Genomic DNA, 13,418 nt, shown 5'->3' on the forward strand with positions numbered 1-13,418 from the left:
TATAAAATGTCCATCCCTAACCATTTATGATGGGAATAAAGCAGAATGACATAAAAAAATAAAAAATTCTTGATTTGCATAATATAATCAAATTAAGTATTCAGAAATCGTGAGATGCGGTCTGGTGTGATGTAGGTTTCAGAAAAACATTTTCTTTATCGTGCCAACGTTTCGATCTTTATTAAGATCATCTTCAGGCAGAATGGCACAACTACACTTTGACGTACACTTAGAAGACAAACACTTTGAGCCCTGAAGATGATCTCAATAAAGATCGAAACGTTGGCACGATAATGTTTTTCTGAAACCTACATCACACCAGACCGCATCTCACGATTTCTGAATAATTATCGATTAACGTCACTAACCACCACACAAAATAGAAACAAACATGATTTAACATTTTTTAATCCACTAATTATGTCCCGAACCCATTGTCAATCCACGCTCTATGCATAATCACCATCCACATATGGATGTATTAATAACATTTATGTTTGCTTTATTACATTTGATCTATTTACGATAAGTTTGAAATGAAATAACATAAAAAAACGCAATAAATGTCACAAAATTGAAAAAAAAAAATTATAAAAGATTTAGCGTTTCATTGCTGACATTTTTGTAACCACTTTTTTTTAAATAATTATTTTTGCTCCTATTGGTAAAACTGTTCATTTAAAAACAATTTTGAGCTAAAATGACACAGAAAATGCAAAAAGTAATGCCAGTAATGGAAAATAATCAAAAAGGAGTAAAACTGCCACGACTTTTATAACTGCACATTTATCTCCTATTTTCCATTTTGTCATAACTTATTTCTTCCCTATTTTTTAAACTGTTTATATTCATTAGCTTTGAAGTAAAATATAATGGAAAATATAAATATTAAGATAATGGAAAATAATTTAAAAGGAGTAAACCTGTTTTTCATTTTTTCCCCTATTTTTAAATATTCCTTTCATTCAATATTGCTAAAACTCTTCATTTATACTACATTTGAATTAAAATAGGATAGAAAATATAAAACATAACGATAATAAGGGAAAATAATAAAAAAGGAGTAACCCTGACTCTACTGACATCTTGGTAACCTCCCATATTTGGTTACCTGCAAATTTTCATGCTTTTTCCCGTCTTTAACAATTCCTTTTGCTTCCTCCAACCAAAACTATGTATGTATACTAAAATATATATGAATTTAGATAATATTGAAAATACAGAAAATAAGGATAATAATGGAAAATAATCAAAAAAGCAGTAACCTGCCCATGCTGACTTTTGTATGACAGCACATTTACCTACTTATATGAATCTTCCTCGTCAAATATTTATTTATGTAAGCTTAAAGCAAAATAACCATGTAAAAAAAAAATTTTAATAACTACTTACTTTTAATTACAACTAATAATATACAATATATACAACGAAAATAGTGAATAATTGTCTAATGTCTGTTCATGAAGTAGTCGACTGCTGTGCTGAAAGCGGCGAACCCGACGGCACCGAAGAGGCCAGCCTTGACGCCCGCCCTGAGCCCGATGATCCCTCCCGTCACCCCACCGGCGAGGGTTCCGTTCATCCAGTCCGTCCTCCCCCTCGACGACTCGATCGTACACTCGACGGCGGCGAAAAGCGCTCCGACCATGGCGAAGTTCTTGCCGTAGCCGAGGGACGCGGATTTCATCTCCCTCAAGATCTCCCTCGCCGTCTGGGTCTTACCGTCGACCGGGACGGTGGGGTTGACGCTCGACGTGAACAAGCCAATAGCGGCGCCGAGGCCGAAACCGAGGACGCAGCTCAGGGCGGTCTTGAAGGCGCAGCTCTCGAGGGCCGCTTCCATCTGTTTTTCTTCGTTCGTTTTGATGTCGACACGGCCGATAGCGCTCGGTATTATCATGTTGTCCCGAGGACGACGTAAGCCGCTCAAAAAATATTTCTGGAGGGCGAGAAAAGTCGCCTCGTCGTTCCCGGAGCTCATACTTACAAGTAAACACACTTCTTAGAACGGGAAGGTAATAATTATAACCAAAACTGATAACACATCACTAAATCTTACAAACCTAAAAAATCAACAAAACGAAAATACAAAAACGCTAGATTACATATAAAAATAAATAAATAAAACACAGATTCCTTCCATAACATAGAATAACACAAATATCAATAAGATAACCTTAAGAAAGTTATAAATTCTTGTGTTGGCGGGAAATCCTTTTTTTTATGAAAATATTTTGCTTAAAAAACCAACTAATGATATATAAGAGATAAGAAAAATATCTAAATAAGAAAAATTAAAATACGAATCACGGACGCAGATGTATTGGTTTGTCAATGAATGTCGGTTGAATCAAATCTGCGGGAATTCATAGGTTTTTTTAAAAATATTTCGTTTGATAAATTGATCTCATTATTGACAGGCAAATCTATTTTTATTATATTTGGATATATTCGCTTATATTCGTAAAATGTCTGAATATTTCATTAGTCTTTATTTGTTTAAACAATTGTTTTGATATTATAAATTATATATTATAATATAGACTGACTTGACCTTAGTATACGGGATAACCACAAAAGGAAGGTTTCAATTTACAAAATTCATGCTTCATTATTCATTTAAATTTTGAAAAATTGTAAGTTAAAACACTTGAAAAAACCCGGTTATTGTATTTTATATAAATTTATGCGCCTTTTATTACCTGATTTAATCTTCACTGATGAAGATAAAACTAGGATAAGTGTTAGAAATGTAACAGCAATTCAAATAACGTTAATTCATCTTATTGAAGTACAAATCCATTTACTATAATATTTGGAAATTATTCGTAACTTATCTGAAAATTTCATTGGTCTATATTTATTTAACAATTCAATTTTTTGTTAAATTATAAAACAGAATATAGGTAGATTTACATCAACCTTTGTACGCGGATAACAACAAAAAGAAGGTTTCATTTTCAAAAATTCCAGCAATCTTGTAATTTAAATTTTAAAAAAATGTAGATTAAAATAAAACTAGGTTATTATAGTTTTTGATGGTAATAGTTGTAAAATACCTTTTTGATTTTATTTTCAGCTTTTATTACCTTCTTAATCCCGATCTCGTATCAACCGACATCTTGGTAACCTTAGCACATAAGATAACCACCAAAATGAGGTTATATTTTCAAAAGTCCAGTTTCATTGAGTAGTTAATAAGTTTTTTTAAATTATTCAAGTTGAGGGAAAGAAAGAAAATCTTGTATTTTTGTACTGTTGCAAAGTTATTGATTATATTGGGCCACAATTACTCATACAATCCCGACGATGTTTTATTGTATAAATTTGTATTCTAGAACGAAATAACCAAGACATGAAGGTAATGGTAAGTTGGCAGTGTTGTTTTCTACAAAACTCCTACACGCTCTCTAATCTCTATATAGTGCCTGGTTGGGGCTGATCGGGCTACCTTCTCTGCCGGACATGTGTCGGGCTACCTTCTCTGCCGGACATGTGTTTAAACTTACCGCCTTTATTCTTCTCGGCCACTAGAGAGAGTGTTTTATGTCGATGGCAAGAGGAGAGTTGTCGGAAAGTAAGAATTCCGATTTATTTGGACCGTGACAGATGGAAGTGTGCGTCGATAACGTTTTTTCCGTGTTGAACGCCGCCGCGGGGGGTGCGTGCCGTCTCGAGGTGTGTTCCGCCCTTTCGGAAGGCGGACTGACACCGACCCCGGCCCTCCTGGCGTTCTGCAAGAATCGAACGTCCATCCCCGCATTCTGCATGGTAAGGCTGAGGGGAGGAGGCTTCGTCTATAGTTCGGACGAAGTGGCCGTTATGGCCGAGGATGCGGCGACGCTCGTCGGTTACGGCGCAGACGGCCTTGTCTTCGGCGCTCTCAACGCGGACCGGACGGTCGATGAGGACGCCTGCAGAAGGATAGCCGAGGCGGGAGGCGTTCCTCTCACCTTCCATAGGTTTCCTTTAAAATAAGAAGAAAAAAAGAAACAAACAACAAGTAATTATTTTTTACAGAGCGTTCGATGAAGTGGCGGACCCGTGGGCGGCCCTTGATACGGTCGCCGACCTTGGCTTCAAAAGGATCCTGACAAGCGGACAACGCAAGACGGCGGCTGAAGGGCTTCCGCTACTCGAATGGCTCTCAAAGAATGACCGGATACCCATCATGCCGGGCTCTGGGGTCAACGTGTCCAACCTGGGTGAGATACTCCGCAGGACCGGAGTCTCAGAATTTCATGGTTCTGCAGCTGCCGAGGTTGAAACTGGGGGCGGGCTGCTCAGGGTGACAGACTCAAGACAAGTCAAGGATATGGTCGCCATTTACAATTCTTTCAGAAATCAAACAATGTGATAAGTACCTAATAATCGTTGTAAATTTCATATAAAATATAATTTTTTGACTTATTTATAATAATTTTTGTATAGCATTTAAACCATTAGTGTGTTGACAATAATATTTATTTTCAAATTTGGAAGCTTGGAAGCAAAACAGTGTTCTTACCAAAACTGAACCGGCCATGCTATCTGAATCCTGTTCCGAAATTGTTAGGGATTCGCTGCTGGAACGAATTTAGTAACAGGTAGTTGAACAGCAACTTTATTTTAAGAAACAAGACCTACAAAGTTTTGGTTTATTTTCAAAAACTAGATTTTTTATTATAAAAATTACACGAAGAACAATCACATTATTATAATGCTCGTTTTCTATAACCAGAACATTCCAGTAATCCAAACTGGAAAAAGAAGTGAGAATTTTAAAAGGAACCTTCTTGGGTAAGGGGGAGAAATAGAGTGAGAGAAGTGATGCGGGAGGGTGCGAGAGTAAACAAGAGAGTTTGAGTGGGGCAGAGAGAGAAAGTGAGTGAGAGAGAATGAAGAAGTGAATGTGAGTAAGAGAGGGAGAGAGTGCGAGTATGAGCATGAGAGTAAGGTAGAGAGAATGAGAGGGAGAGAGAGAGCAAAAGAAAGTGAATTAGAATGGGCGAGAGAGAATGGAGAAGTGAATTTAAGATAGACAATGTATGGGAGGGGGAGAGAGAATGAGTAAGAGAGAGAACGAGTGAGTCAGTGAGTGAGAGTAAGGGACAGAGAATGAGTGCGTGAATGAGAGAGAGAGAAAGAAAGATACAGAATTAGTGTGAAGGAAAGAGTGAGTGAGAGGAAGAGAAAGAGAGAATGAATGTGTGAGAGTGAGAAAGAAGAAAAGGCATGAATGAGTGTGAGAGAAGGAATAAGAGAGGGTGAGAGATTGAGAGTAAGAGAGAGGGAATGAGTGAGTGAGAGAATGATGAGTAAAAGAGAGAAAAAGTAAGAAGCATGAATGAATGTGAGAGTGAGAGAGAATGAGTGGGAGAAAGATAGATAATGAGTATGAGAGGAGTAAGAGAACATGAATCAGTGTGAAGAAAGGAGTGAGTGAAGGTAAGAATGTGAGAAGTGAAAAAGAGTGGGTGAAAGAGTAAAATAGAGAGAGAATGAATGAGCATGTGAGAGTGAGAGAGAAGAAAGCATGAATGAGTATTAGAGAGGGAATAAGTGAGTGTGGGAAAGAGATCGAGAGTAAGGGAGAGAGAATGGTAAGTGAGGGTGAGTGTGAGAGAGTAATAGAATGAATGAGTGATTGAGGGTATGATAGAGAATGAGTGAATAAAAGAGAGTGTGAGTGATTATGAGAAAGAAACAAAGAGTGTGTAAGTGTGATATAATAACTGAGTGGGAGGAAGAGTGATTGAGAGTAGAGAGAGAATGAACGTGAACATGACAGCTTCCCAAAAGTAAAATTTTTACCATAAAATTATAAATAAAATAAAATACAAAAACTTATAAATATTCAGGCTGTAAGCCTGTAAAAATTTTTTTATGATAAATTGGTACTTACCACCATTGTTCCTGCATGCACGATGCATCTTCAATTGTAATATAAATAAATAATGTATTAATCGACTAAAGCGAAGTTATTTTGTTATGCTATTGATAAAATTAGAAATGAAAACTCTTAATAGACAAATCATTAATGTGTATTGAAATATCTGTTGAGCGTCACCTTCAATATGTTGTCCAACTGAACAGTCATTAGAACGGTATGGTAGGAGTGTCTTGATTGTTCTTCAAAACAAAATAGGAGAAAAAAATTACTCAAGGAAGAAATGCAATGCACAGCGGATGCACACACAAAAGTGAAAAAGCTTTCACAATTATTTTTAGTGTGGTGATGGGAAACAAAAAAATTAGTATGGCACCCTTGCACATAATACGTAGCTCTTTCAAAACACACAAGAACTTAACTCTTAACATGCTAATTCAATGCACATCAATATCAAATATGTGGTATGGACGCAATAAAAATTTTTATTAATCAACCATGATCATACAACCCCGCCTACAAACTTATGTATGTCTATGTAGAAACAAGATACAGATCTTAATGGCTCACATTTTTTTTTAAATAATAAAACCACTTTCAAAATCTCGCCAAACTGTCAAAATGGTGTAAAAACTGTATCCTGCAAGATCTTGAATAAGTTTGGTTATCTGCATGTAAGGTTTTTCATAACCTAGCTAAAGTGAAACCTTTTGATTGATCATTTATTCCCCGACCGAAGACTTTTCTCCCGTGGTATCAATTCAGACAATGAATAAAACAGCGGTGAGAAATACAGTTGCAACTCTTTTTGGTCAAATTGTTAATATGTATTTACATATCAGGTAAGCATAGTTGTTCATTACCATGTCATCAGTGGTTAAAATTATTTAAACTACATAGGACATACAAAATCATAATACAAGACTAAATCAAATCGAGTTAAAAAAAAATGAAACACATTTTGAAACAGTGACGCATAGTAAGGAAGCAACAACCCCTAGACCATCAACACTAACCTTAACCATTCCTAAATAATTGGGGTGGTATGGTAAAATTCTTTAAACTACTAGGACATATAAAAAATAATACAAGGTTTAAATTAAATCAACGAGGTTTAAAAAATAATAATCTTTTAAACACTCCATGGGCATAAAGACAATGAAGGAACAACCCCCACCACAAAGAATACCTATGTCAAAACAAGATGAATCTTAATTAACCATTCAATTTTTTTTAAATAAAACCACTTTCAAAATAACAATGACTTACCAAACTGATGTAAAAACCATAAATAGGATCTTAAATAGAGTTCATTTGTTATATTGTCAGGATTGGTTATCTGCATGTAAAGTATTTTTTGTCCCTATAGCTGAAGTAAAACCTTATGATGGTTCATATATTCTCCCATCACCGCCTTCTACCAAGGCCGGCTATCATTTTTCCCCATTGGCTTCAATCTGGCGCTTAACCAGGCAGCAGTGAACATGAATGCCTATCGTCTTAACGAGATTTCCAAATTCCAAGGTACCCGTATAAATTTTTCAATTTCACTATTAAAACACTACTACAGACACATACAATTACTAAACTTTACAAGTAGTGTGTCACATTAATTTTAATTTAATTAATTAAAAAAAAGGTGGTACAATGGCACAAGATAAGTTGAAATGATGGATGTTGGGAAGGTTTTAAGTATTAAGAAAAAAGGTATCTTTTTTTTATATATATACGTTTATATATTTTTTACCAAAGTCTACAAATTTTTTTTATATAACCTTAATAGTTAAGTATAAACTTTTTTTTAAATATATGTTATAAGGATCAGAAGGTGTGTTTGAATGTAAAAAATAATAAAAAATAAAATAAAAACCAAAAAGAAACAACTAGGCGTAAGATTAAATTAAAAGAAATACCGAGGGTGGTATTTGCTTTGTAGGGCACATGGTCGTGGTGAGAAGGGGTGAGGGAATTAGACGAAAAAATGAGGAAGAGAAGGACTTTCTACTGACATTCCTTTTGCTAGACAAAATTAAAATGTTCAAGTATACCTTAATTAGAAGAAAAATAAAAACTGACAAGGTTTCCTCTTTTTTTTAAATACATTCATAAATTGCTAAATCACTGGACATTCCAAGGTGTTGGTAGAGAATAAAAAAAGGAAAAAAAAAATAAGAAAGGGTGTTTTATTTTGTGTTGTCAGTGCCGAACACAATAAGAAAAACAGAAAGAAAAAAAACATTGATTTTTAATTTTTTTTTTGTTTTGTTTTAAAGTTTGGTATTTAGTCTCGATATTTTACTTTTATTCTAGCGGAGGTAGGTTTTCGTCGAATTCTTCCTCGTCGTCCGAATCCGACTCAAGGTCGCCCATGTTCAGCCCTTCGGAGGAATCGCCGCTTCCGCTGAGCCCACCCATGCTTTTCATCATCTAAAAAATAAAAACAATTAATGAAAAAAAAAGATTACCGTTCGAGAAGGTCAGTGTGATATTGTGCTTGATATTGATATTGATTGATATTGATGATATTGTGTTCCCCAAGCAAGGTACTGAGAAGCGTGATATCGCGCTATACTCTTCACTTTTAGATTCAAGTTTATTAGAAGCAGTGTGCAGTTTGTTATTTTTACGTAACTCATAACTAACATGATTAATATTAGGTACAATATTCTATAAATGCCAAACATACCTGTTTCTACACACGACTTTTCTTGAGGGGGGCAATGTTATGACTGGAAGATATGTTGGTTAAACTTTGATTAATTAGCTTTACAACTAAAGAATGAGGATTCAACTGGCCAGACCATGCAAAGCCTAAAAAACAGAATGTATGGACATGATTGTAAGATCTATCCAAATTGTTAACCGAGTTGTTACAACGCCACCACAATTTTGATTTGGAATTAAAGAATCTTCAGCCGTGAGATGAAACGTAAAGGAAACTTTGTACATTAACGTGGATAACTCTTGTAATGTGCAGAATGATTTTCAAAAAAAGCTTATTCGGGTTTGTTACAGTCTGTAAGAGAGAGGACGTCATGCATCCTACTCACACAATTTTATAGATTATTCTCAATTCTTTAGTTAGAGATTTTGATTGTGTATATGTGGTTAAGAGTTACATTCCTGCTTTTTCTTCAAAAATATTTAAGTGAAGAAATTTTCAGCTTCTAAATTTCTAAAATAAAATAATTAATGTAAGTAGTTACCTGTGCTAAAAATTGGTATTTGTTTTTGTTTATACAATAACTGTTAATTGTTTGAAAATATGGGCCCTGATGATGACCTTTCAAGCCCTGGTCGAAAGCTTGGCAAATTTGGAATATTGTTTTTATTCTACCCTTGACCATACTATCATACATCAAATTATTTTAGCGCTAGTGAGAATACTGGTTACTGTTTTAAACAATTCACTGCTTTTGACTTCAGCCTAAAAGTGAAGAGACTAGATGATATCGCGCTAGCAGTACCTAAGTAGAGTGTAATGGCACACTCTTTAGTGGGGGAAGCACAATACCATGCTCACCGTCCTGAATTGGTTGAATAAGCAAGCTCTATTTTGACTCACTTCTGAAAGGTTGTAGTTGGAATCGTGTCCACCGTCTTCATCATCGCCCGAGCTCTCTTCGTCCTTCCATCTGTTGAAGTCAATTTTCAACCAGTGGTGTTTAGCCTTCTCTTTTGTCAGCTGGGGCCAGTACGATTCGCTGTCGTCTCCGCTGGCCTTCTTCAAAAGCGTCAGCTCTATAACTCGCCCCCTGATCGCCTGCTCGCATTTCTAATAAAACGAAAAAATAAATAAAAAAATAAAATACATAGAGACAAAATACTGTGGGAATGTAAGCCGAGACTCACCTCTGGTTCTATTTCTTTATAAAGATTAATTTCAACTTCGTGTAGTTTCTTGTCCGTACCCCCTGTACCCTTAAAGTAAACTTTATTGGGCTCAATTTTTATTTCCGGGTTCTGGCAGTCTTCTAGGCATATTGTTAAAAACACTACGTTCGATCTTTGTGCCCACTTCACCGCCGGTGGAGTTGCTCTAAGGAAAAAACAACATAAACTCGTCAAACACTACAAGAACAGAACATTTACTCTATATAAACCATCGGGATAGGCCCAGGTTTTCATAGAATGTCAATAAGAAATAATAATAATAATTTCAGTTAATTATTTTTTTTATCTAAGGTTTTAGGTTGAGATGAAAAATGAGTGTCACAAGCGGGATTCGAACCCAAGTGGTTAGAGCTTGTTGAGCCAAAGGTCGTGGGTTCATCAAATCCTGCTTATGACACTAATTTTTCATCTCAAAAAAAAAAAAAAAAAAAAAAAACAGATAAAAAGAATAATTAATTTAAATAATTAATATGGTGAGTTATAGTCAGACTTGAATTCTATTGTCCGTTGGTGGAAGCTAAATAGTATGTACTTGAACATTCCTTATAAAGTTGTACCTACTAAAAAAAGAATATTAAATATACGTATTTGATAAATGACATTCCAAAAGTGTGTTAAAAGATTTAGATATAATTTCTGATAATGAAATGGCTTTTTAATAAACATATATCATTTATTCAAAAGAAAAGTCTAAGAACATTGGGATTTATAATGTGTGCAAGCACAGATTTCAGCAATAAAGAAGCATTTAAATCTCTTTATTGTAGCTTTGTCCGACCGATATTAGAATGTAACAGTGTTGTAAGGTCGCCAAACTATTATATACACAGTCTAGAAATTGTACAAAATTAATTCCTTTGCTGTACAGTTCATAAAATCACATTTGTTAAAAACCCACACAAATACCCCCCCCCCAATTCTAAGGAAAATGGGTCTGATGTCACTTGAAAACAGAAGAATGTATCTAGATGTTTTTGTACAAATTGGTAAACGACATGATAGCCCGAAATTGTTGGAATATATCAACTTCCTGGCTTCCTGGGCTCAATATGAGAAATTGTAATTCATATAGAAATATGGTTGTGACAAACTATACGAAACACAGCCCCCCTTGTAACTTTTTTAATGACCGAAGGAAATTTGCTATACTTTGCCTGGTCTTTTGACAGTATATCTAAACTAAAAAAGATATTGTAATTTACATTAACTTAAATCATTGAAAAGATGAAAATTCTAAAATCTATAACTGTGGGAAGTTCCTGTAAATAAAAAAATTATGACTGCTAAACATATATGGATTGACATAATTATTATTGTGAATATTTAGTGGCCATTAATTATTGATTATTTGGAAATCGTGAGATGCGGTCTTGTGATGTAGGTTTAGAAAAGCATTTTCTTTATCGTGCCAATAAACAAAACAATATATAAACAAAAAAAACGTTAATTTCTCACTAACACTCTCAACATGACTCACAACCGTGACACATCTGCCCAGAAAACACACTTTGAGTGAATAAAATACTTTGATTAAACGTAAAAATTCAATATTTTGTACATCATTGTTTAAATTCATTTTCACATCTTACACGTAGTTGTATATAAGTATAATTATTTAAACAATGCTTGTAAATCCCAGGCCATGAAGATAATCTCAATAAAGATTGAAACGTTGGCACGATAAAGAAAATGTTTTTCTAAACCTAATCAGACAAGACCGCATCTTACAATCTACAAATAATCATAATTATTATTTAGAAATGACATTCGATGAAACAATAAAAAGTCCATATTCTTGGAACACACAAACTTGCTATCAGCATAGGTCGTCCGAAGGGAAACGACAACCGAGAAACAATGGCCCTCCATAACAATATAGTAGCTTTTTCTAAGAAATGCCTGACCATGTCAAGGGGAGGCCAATGTACAGGAGGTTGAACCTTACTTTAATTTTTTATGTGAAGTATTTAGTGACCGTTAATTAATGATTATTTGGATATCGTGGATATTTAACAATGCCTTCTTATGAGAGTTCCCACGCGGGCACAATAAAGAAACTGTTTTTCTAAAACCTACACACCAGATCGCATCTCATGATCTCCAAATTATCTTGACTAATGGTCACTAAACACCACACATTAATATCTCACTAATACTCTCTAGACACAACAATGATATCTACACAAAAAACACACTTTGAATGCATATACTTTGATTAAACCTAAAAATTCTATATTGCGTACAACATGGTATAAATTCATTTTCACAACTAAATGTATTTGTATAATCAAAACAATGTATGTAAATTCTAGGATCTGGAGTTAATCTAAATAAAGGTCAAAACGTAGCTCGACAAAGAAAATGTTTTCTAAGCCTACATCATACAAGACCGCATCTCACAATCTCCAAATAATCATTTTTAATTTAAATAATTTAAAATTAAAAACTTTAGCTGATATTTTTCATATGTTATAACCAGTTATTACCAAATGTTTTAAAAATATAAAGGTTTATATGTTTTGAAGGAACTTTGAAAATTGGCATGCGATAATTTAAGTTGTTTCAAGCGAAATTTTTATTTTGTCGTGAATTTTTGTATAAGGCCTGTTTTTTAAATATTTTTAATTCTTATATTTATTTGTAAGAGGAATATAGATTAAAATACTCAGTTATTACACGGGCTGGGGCAACCTTGAATCAGATTCACATGGCCAATGTTAAGGTTATGCCGAATCGTAAGGCGAGAGGGGAGGGTTAAAAGACAAGACGCAACAATAAATCAGTTAAATAATAAAAAGTTATTGCTTGTTTTTTCTTATTTTGATGAACTATATTACTCACTTATCCTCCTGGACCATGTTTTATTTCACCGGAAATCGACCTGGTGAAATATCCTCAGTAAACGTTCGAGGGGGTTAGCGCGTTAGATCCTCTTTTTCGAAAAGGGGAAAACAAAAACCAACGGATCCGTTCCAAAGATTTTTGCCCGTTTTTAACTTTATACCGAAGGTGAAATGAAAAACCGCGATCGTTCTTTGTTTTTGTTTTTTTGCAATTCTCCGTTTTAACACTTTTAAAGAGATCGATAAAATGCGGGTCCGACTCGTCTCGCGGTAGAGATGGAATGGCTGAACATACGGTGGGGGGGGGGTCCCGGCCGGGGATTTGTCCGGCAAATAACACGTTTTTTCCTTCCTCGCTCCATTCGCCCATTTATGACCATTAAAAAAGAGATTTTTAATAGATATAAACGATAAAATACTTACAACGCCATTTCCTCTTACACAGTCTTCTTCCTATTTGATTTGCTAACAACAAAAAAATAACCCCCGAGAACAACAACTCCGTCCGAGGATAGGCTTCGTTATCTGCGTCCCAGTCCTACCAACCGAGACGGGTGGAAAATCCTTCTCCCGTTTTATAATAGGCGACGGTACCAAACGGAAAATCGGCCGAAATAAACGTAAAGAAAAATTTCTACGGCGTTGTTTTATTTTATTTTTATAAATGTTTTTAGTTTTCAAAAAGAAAATGAGATCGGAGGAAAAATAATTGGCTTTTTCCCGTTCGCCGGATTCGATCAGTACGGCTATCACATGTCCGAAATTGTAAAAAAAACGGAAACTTTTGGGAGGGGGGAGAAGAGCCCGCCGGT

General features: G+C 34.9%; 3 protein-coding genes across 5 annotated transcripts; 1 reads left to right on the plus strand and 2 right to left on the minus strand.

The window, feature by feature from the left end:
* Window positions 1-1,375: 1,375 nt before the first annotated feature.
* Window positions 1,376-2,938, minus strand: LOC106667450 (mitochondrial import inner membrane translocase subunit Tim22). The gene has a single exon (XM_014395413.2). It carries the CDS (start codon window positions 1,979-1,981, stop codon window positions 1,448-1,450), a length of 534 nt encoding a protein of 177 aa, XP_014250899.1. The 5' UTR covers window positions 1,982-2,938; the 3' UTR covers window positions 1,376-1,447.
* A 253-nt stretch (window positions 2,939-3,191) lies between these two features.
* Window positions 3,192-4,412, plus strand: LOC106667449 (copper homeostasis protein cutC homolog). Of its 2 annotated transcripts, none has more exons than XM_014395411.2 (3): window positions 3,192-3,367; window positions 3,426-3,962; window positions 4,021-4,412. In XM_014395411.2, the coding sequence occupies exons 2-3, from the start codon at window positions 3,610-3,612 to the stop codon at window positions 4,355-4,357; spliced, it is 690 nt and encodes a 229-aa protein (XP_014250897.1). In that variant the 5' UTR covers window positions 3,192-3,367; window positions 3,426-3,609; the 3' UTR covers window positions 4,358-4,412. The 2 variants fall into 2 exon arrangements, with proteins under 2 accessions (XP_014250897.1, XP_014250898.1); XM_014395412.2 differs by having other exon boundaries at window positions 3,192-3,361.
* A 3,290-nt stretch (window positions 4,413-7,702) lies between these two features.
* On the minus strand, window positions 7,703-13,380 carry LOC106667447 (co-chaperone protein daf-41). Of its 2 annotated transcripts, none has more exons than XM_014395407.2 (4): window positions 13,030-13,380; window positions 9,722-9,908; window positions 9,435-9,644; window positions 7,703-8,296 (listed from the first exon to the last, which is right to left on the minus strand). In XM_014395407.2, the coding sequence occupies exons 1-4, from the start codon at window positions 13,035-13,037 to the stop codon at window positions 8,171-8,173; spliced, it is 531 nt and encodes a 176-aa protein (XP_014250893.1). In that variant the 5' UTR covers window positions 13,038-13,380; the 3' UTR covers window positions 7,703-8,170. The 2 variants fall into 2 exon arrangements, with proteins under 2 accessions (XP_014250893.1, XP_014250892.1); XM_014395406.2 differs by lacking the exon at window positions 13,030-13,380 and adding an exon at window positions 12,605-12,900.
* Between the last annotated feature and the right edge of the window lie 38 nt (window positions 13,381-13,418).

Source organism: Cimex lectularius, unplaced genomic scaffold (assembly GCF_000648675.2).
Source record: "Cimex lectularius strain Harlan isolate CLEC.00 unplaced genomic scaffold, Clec_2.1 scaffold10, whole genome shotgun sequence".
Taxonomy (NCBI): Eukaryota; Metazoa; Arthropoda; class Insecta; order Hemiptera; family Cimicidae; genus Cimex; species Cimex lectularius.

What these genes read in the sequence shown, in the direction of transcription:
- LOC106667450 (XM_014395413.2), bottom strand. Translation starts at nt 1,981, where the DNA reads ATGAGCTCCGGGAACGACGAGGCGACTTTTCTCGCCCTCCAGAAATAT.
- LOC106667449 (XM_014395411.2), top strand. Translation starts at nt 3,610, where the DNA reads ATGGAAGTGTGCGTCGATAACGTTTTTTCCGTGTTGAACGCCGCCGCG. An exon ending in GTTCCTCTCACCTTCCATAG is followed by an intron (nt 3,963 to 4,020) that starts GTTTCCTTTAAA and finishes TATTTTTTACAG; the next exon opens with AGCGTTCGATGAAGTGGCGG.
- LOC106667447 (XM_014395406.2), bottom strand. An exon ending in ATAAAGAAATAGAACCAGAG is followed by an intron (nt 9,645 to 9,721) that starts GTGAGTCTCGGC and finishes TCGTTTTATTAG; the next exon opens with AAATGCGAGCAGGCGATCAG. An exon ending in CCAACTACAACCTTTCAGAA is followed by an intron (nt 8,297 to 9,434) that starts GTGAGTCAAAAT and finishes TTTATTTTTTAG; the next exon opens with ATGATGAAAAGCATGGGTGG.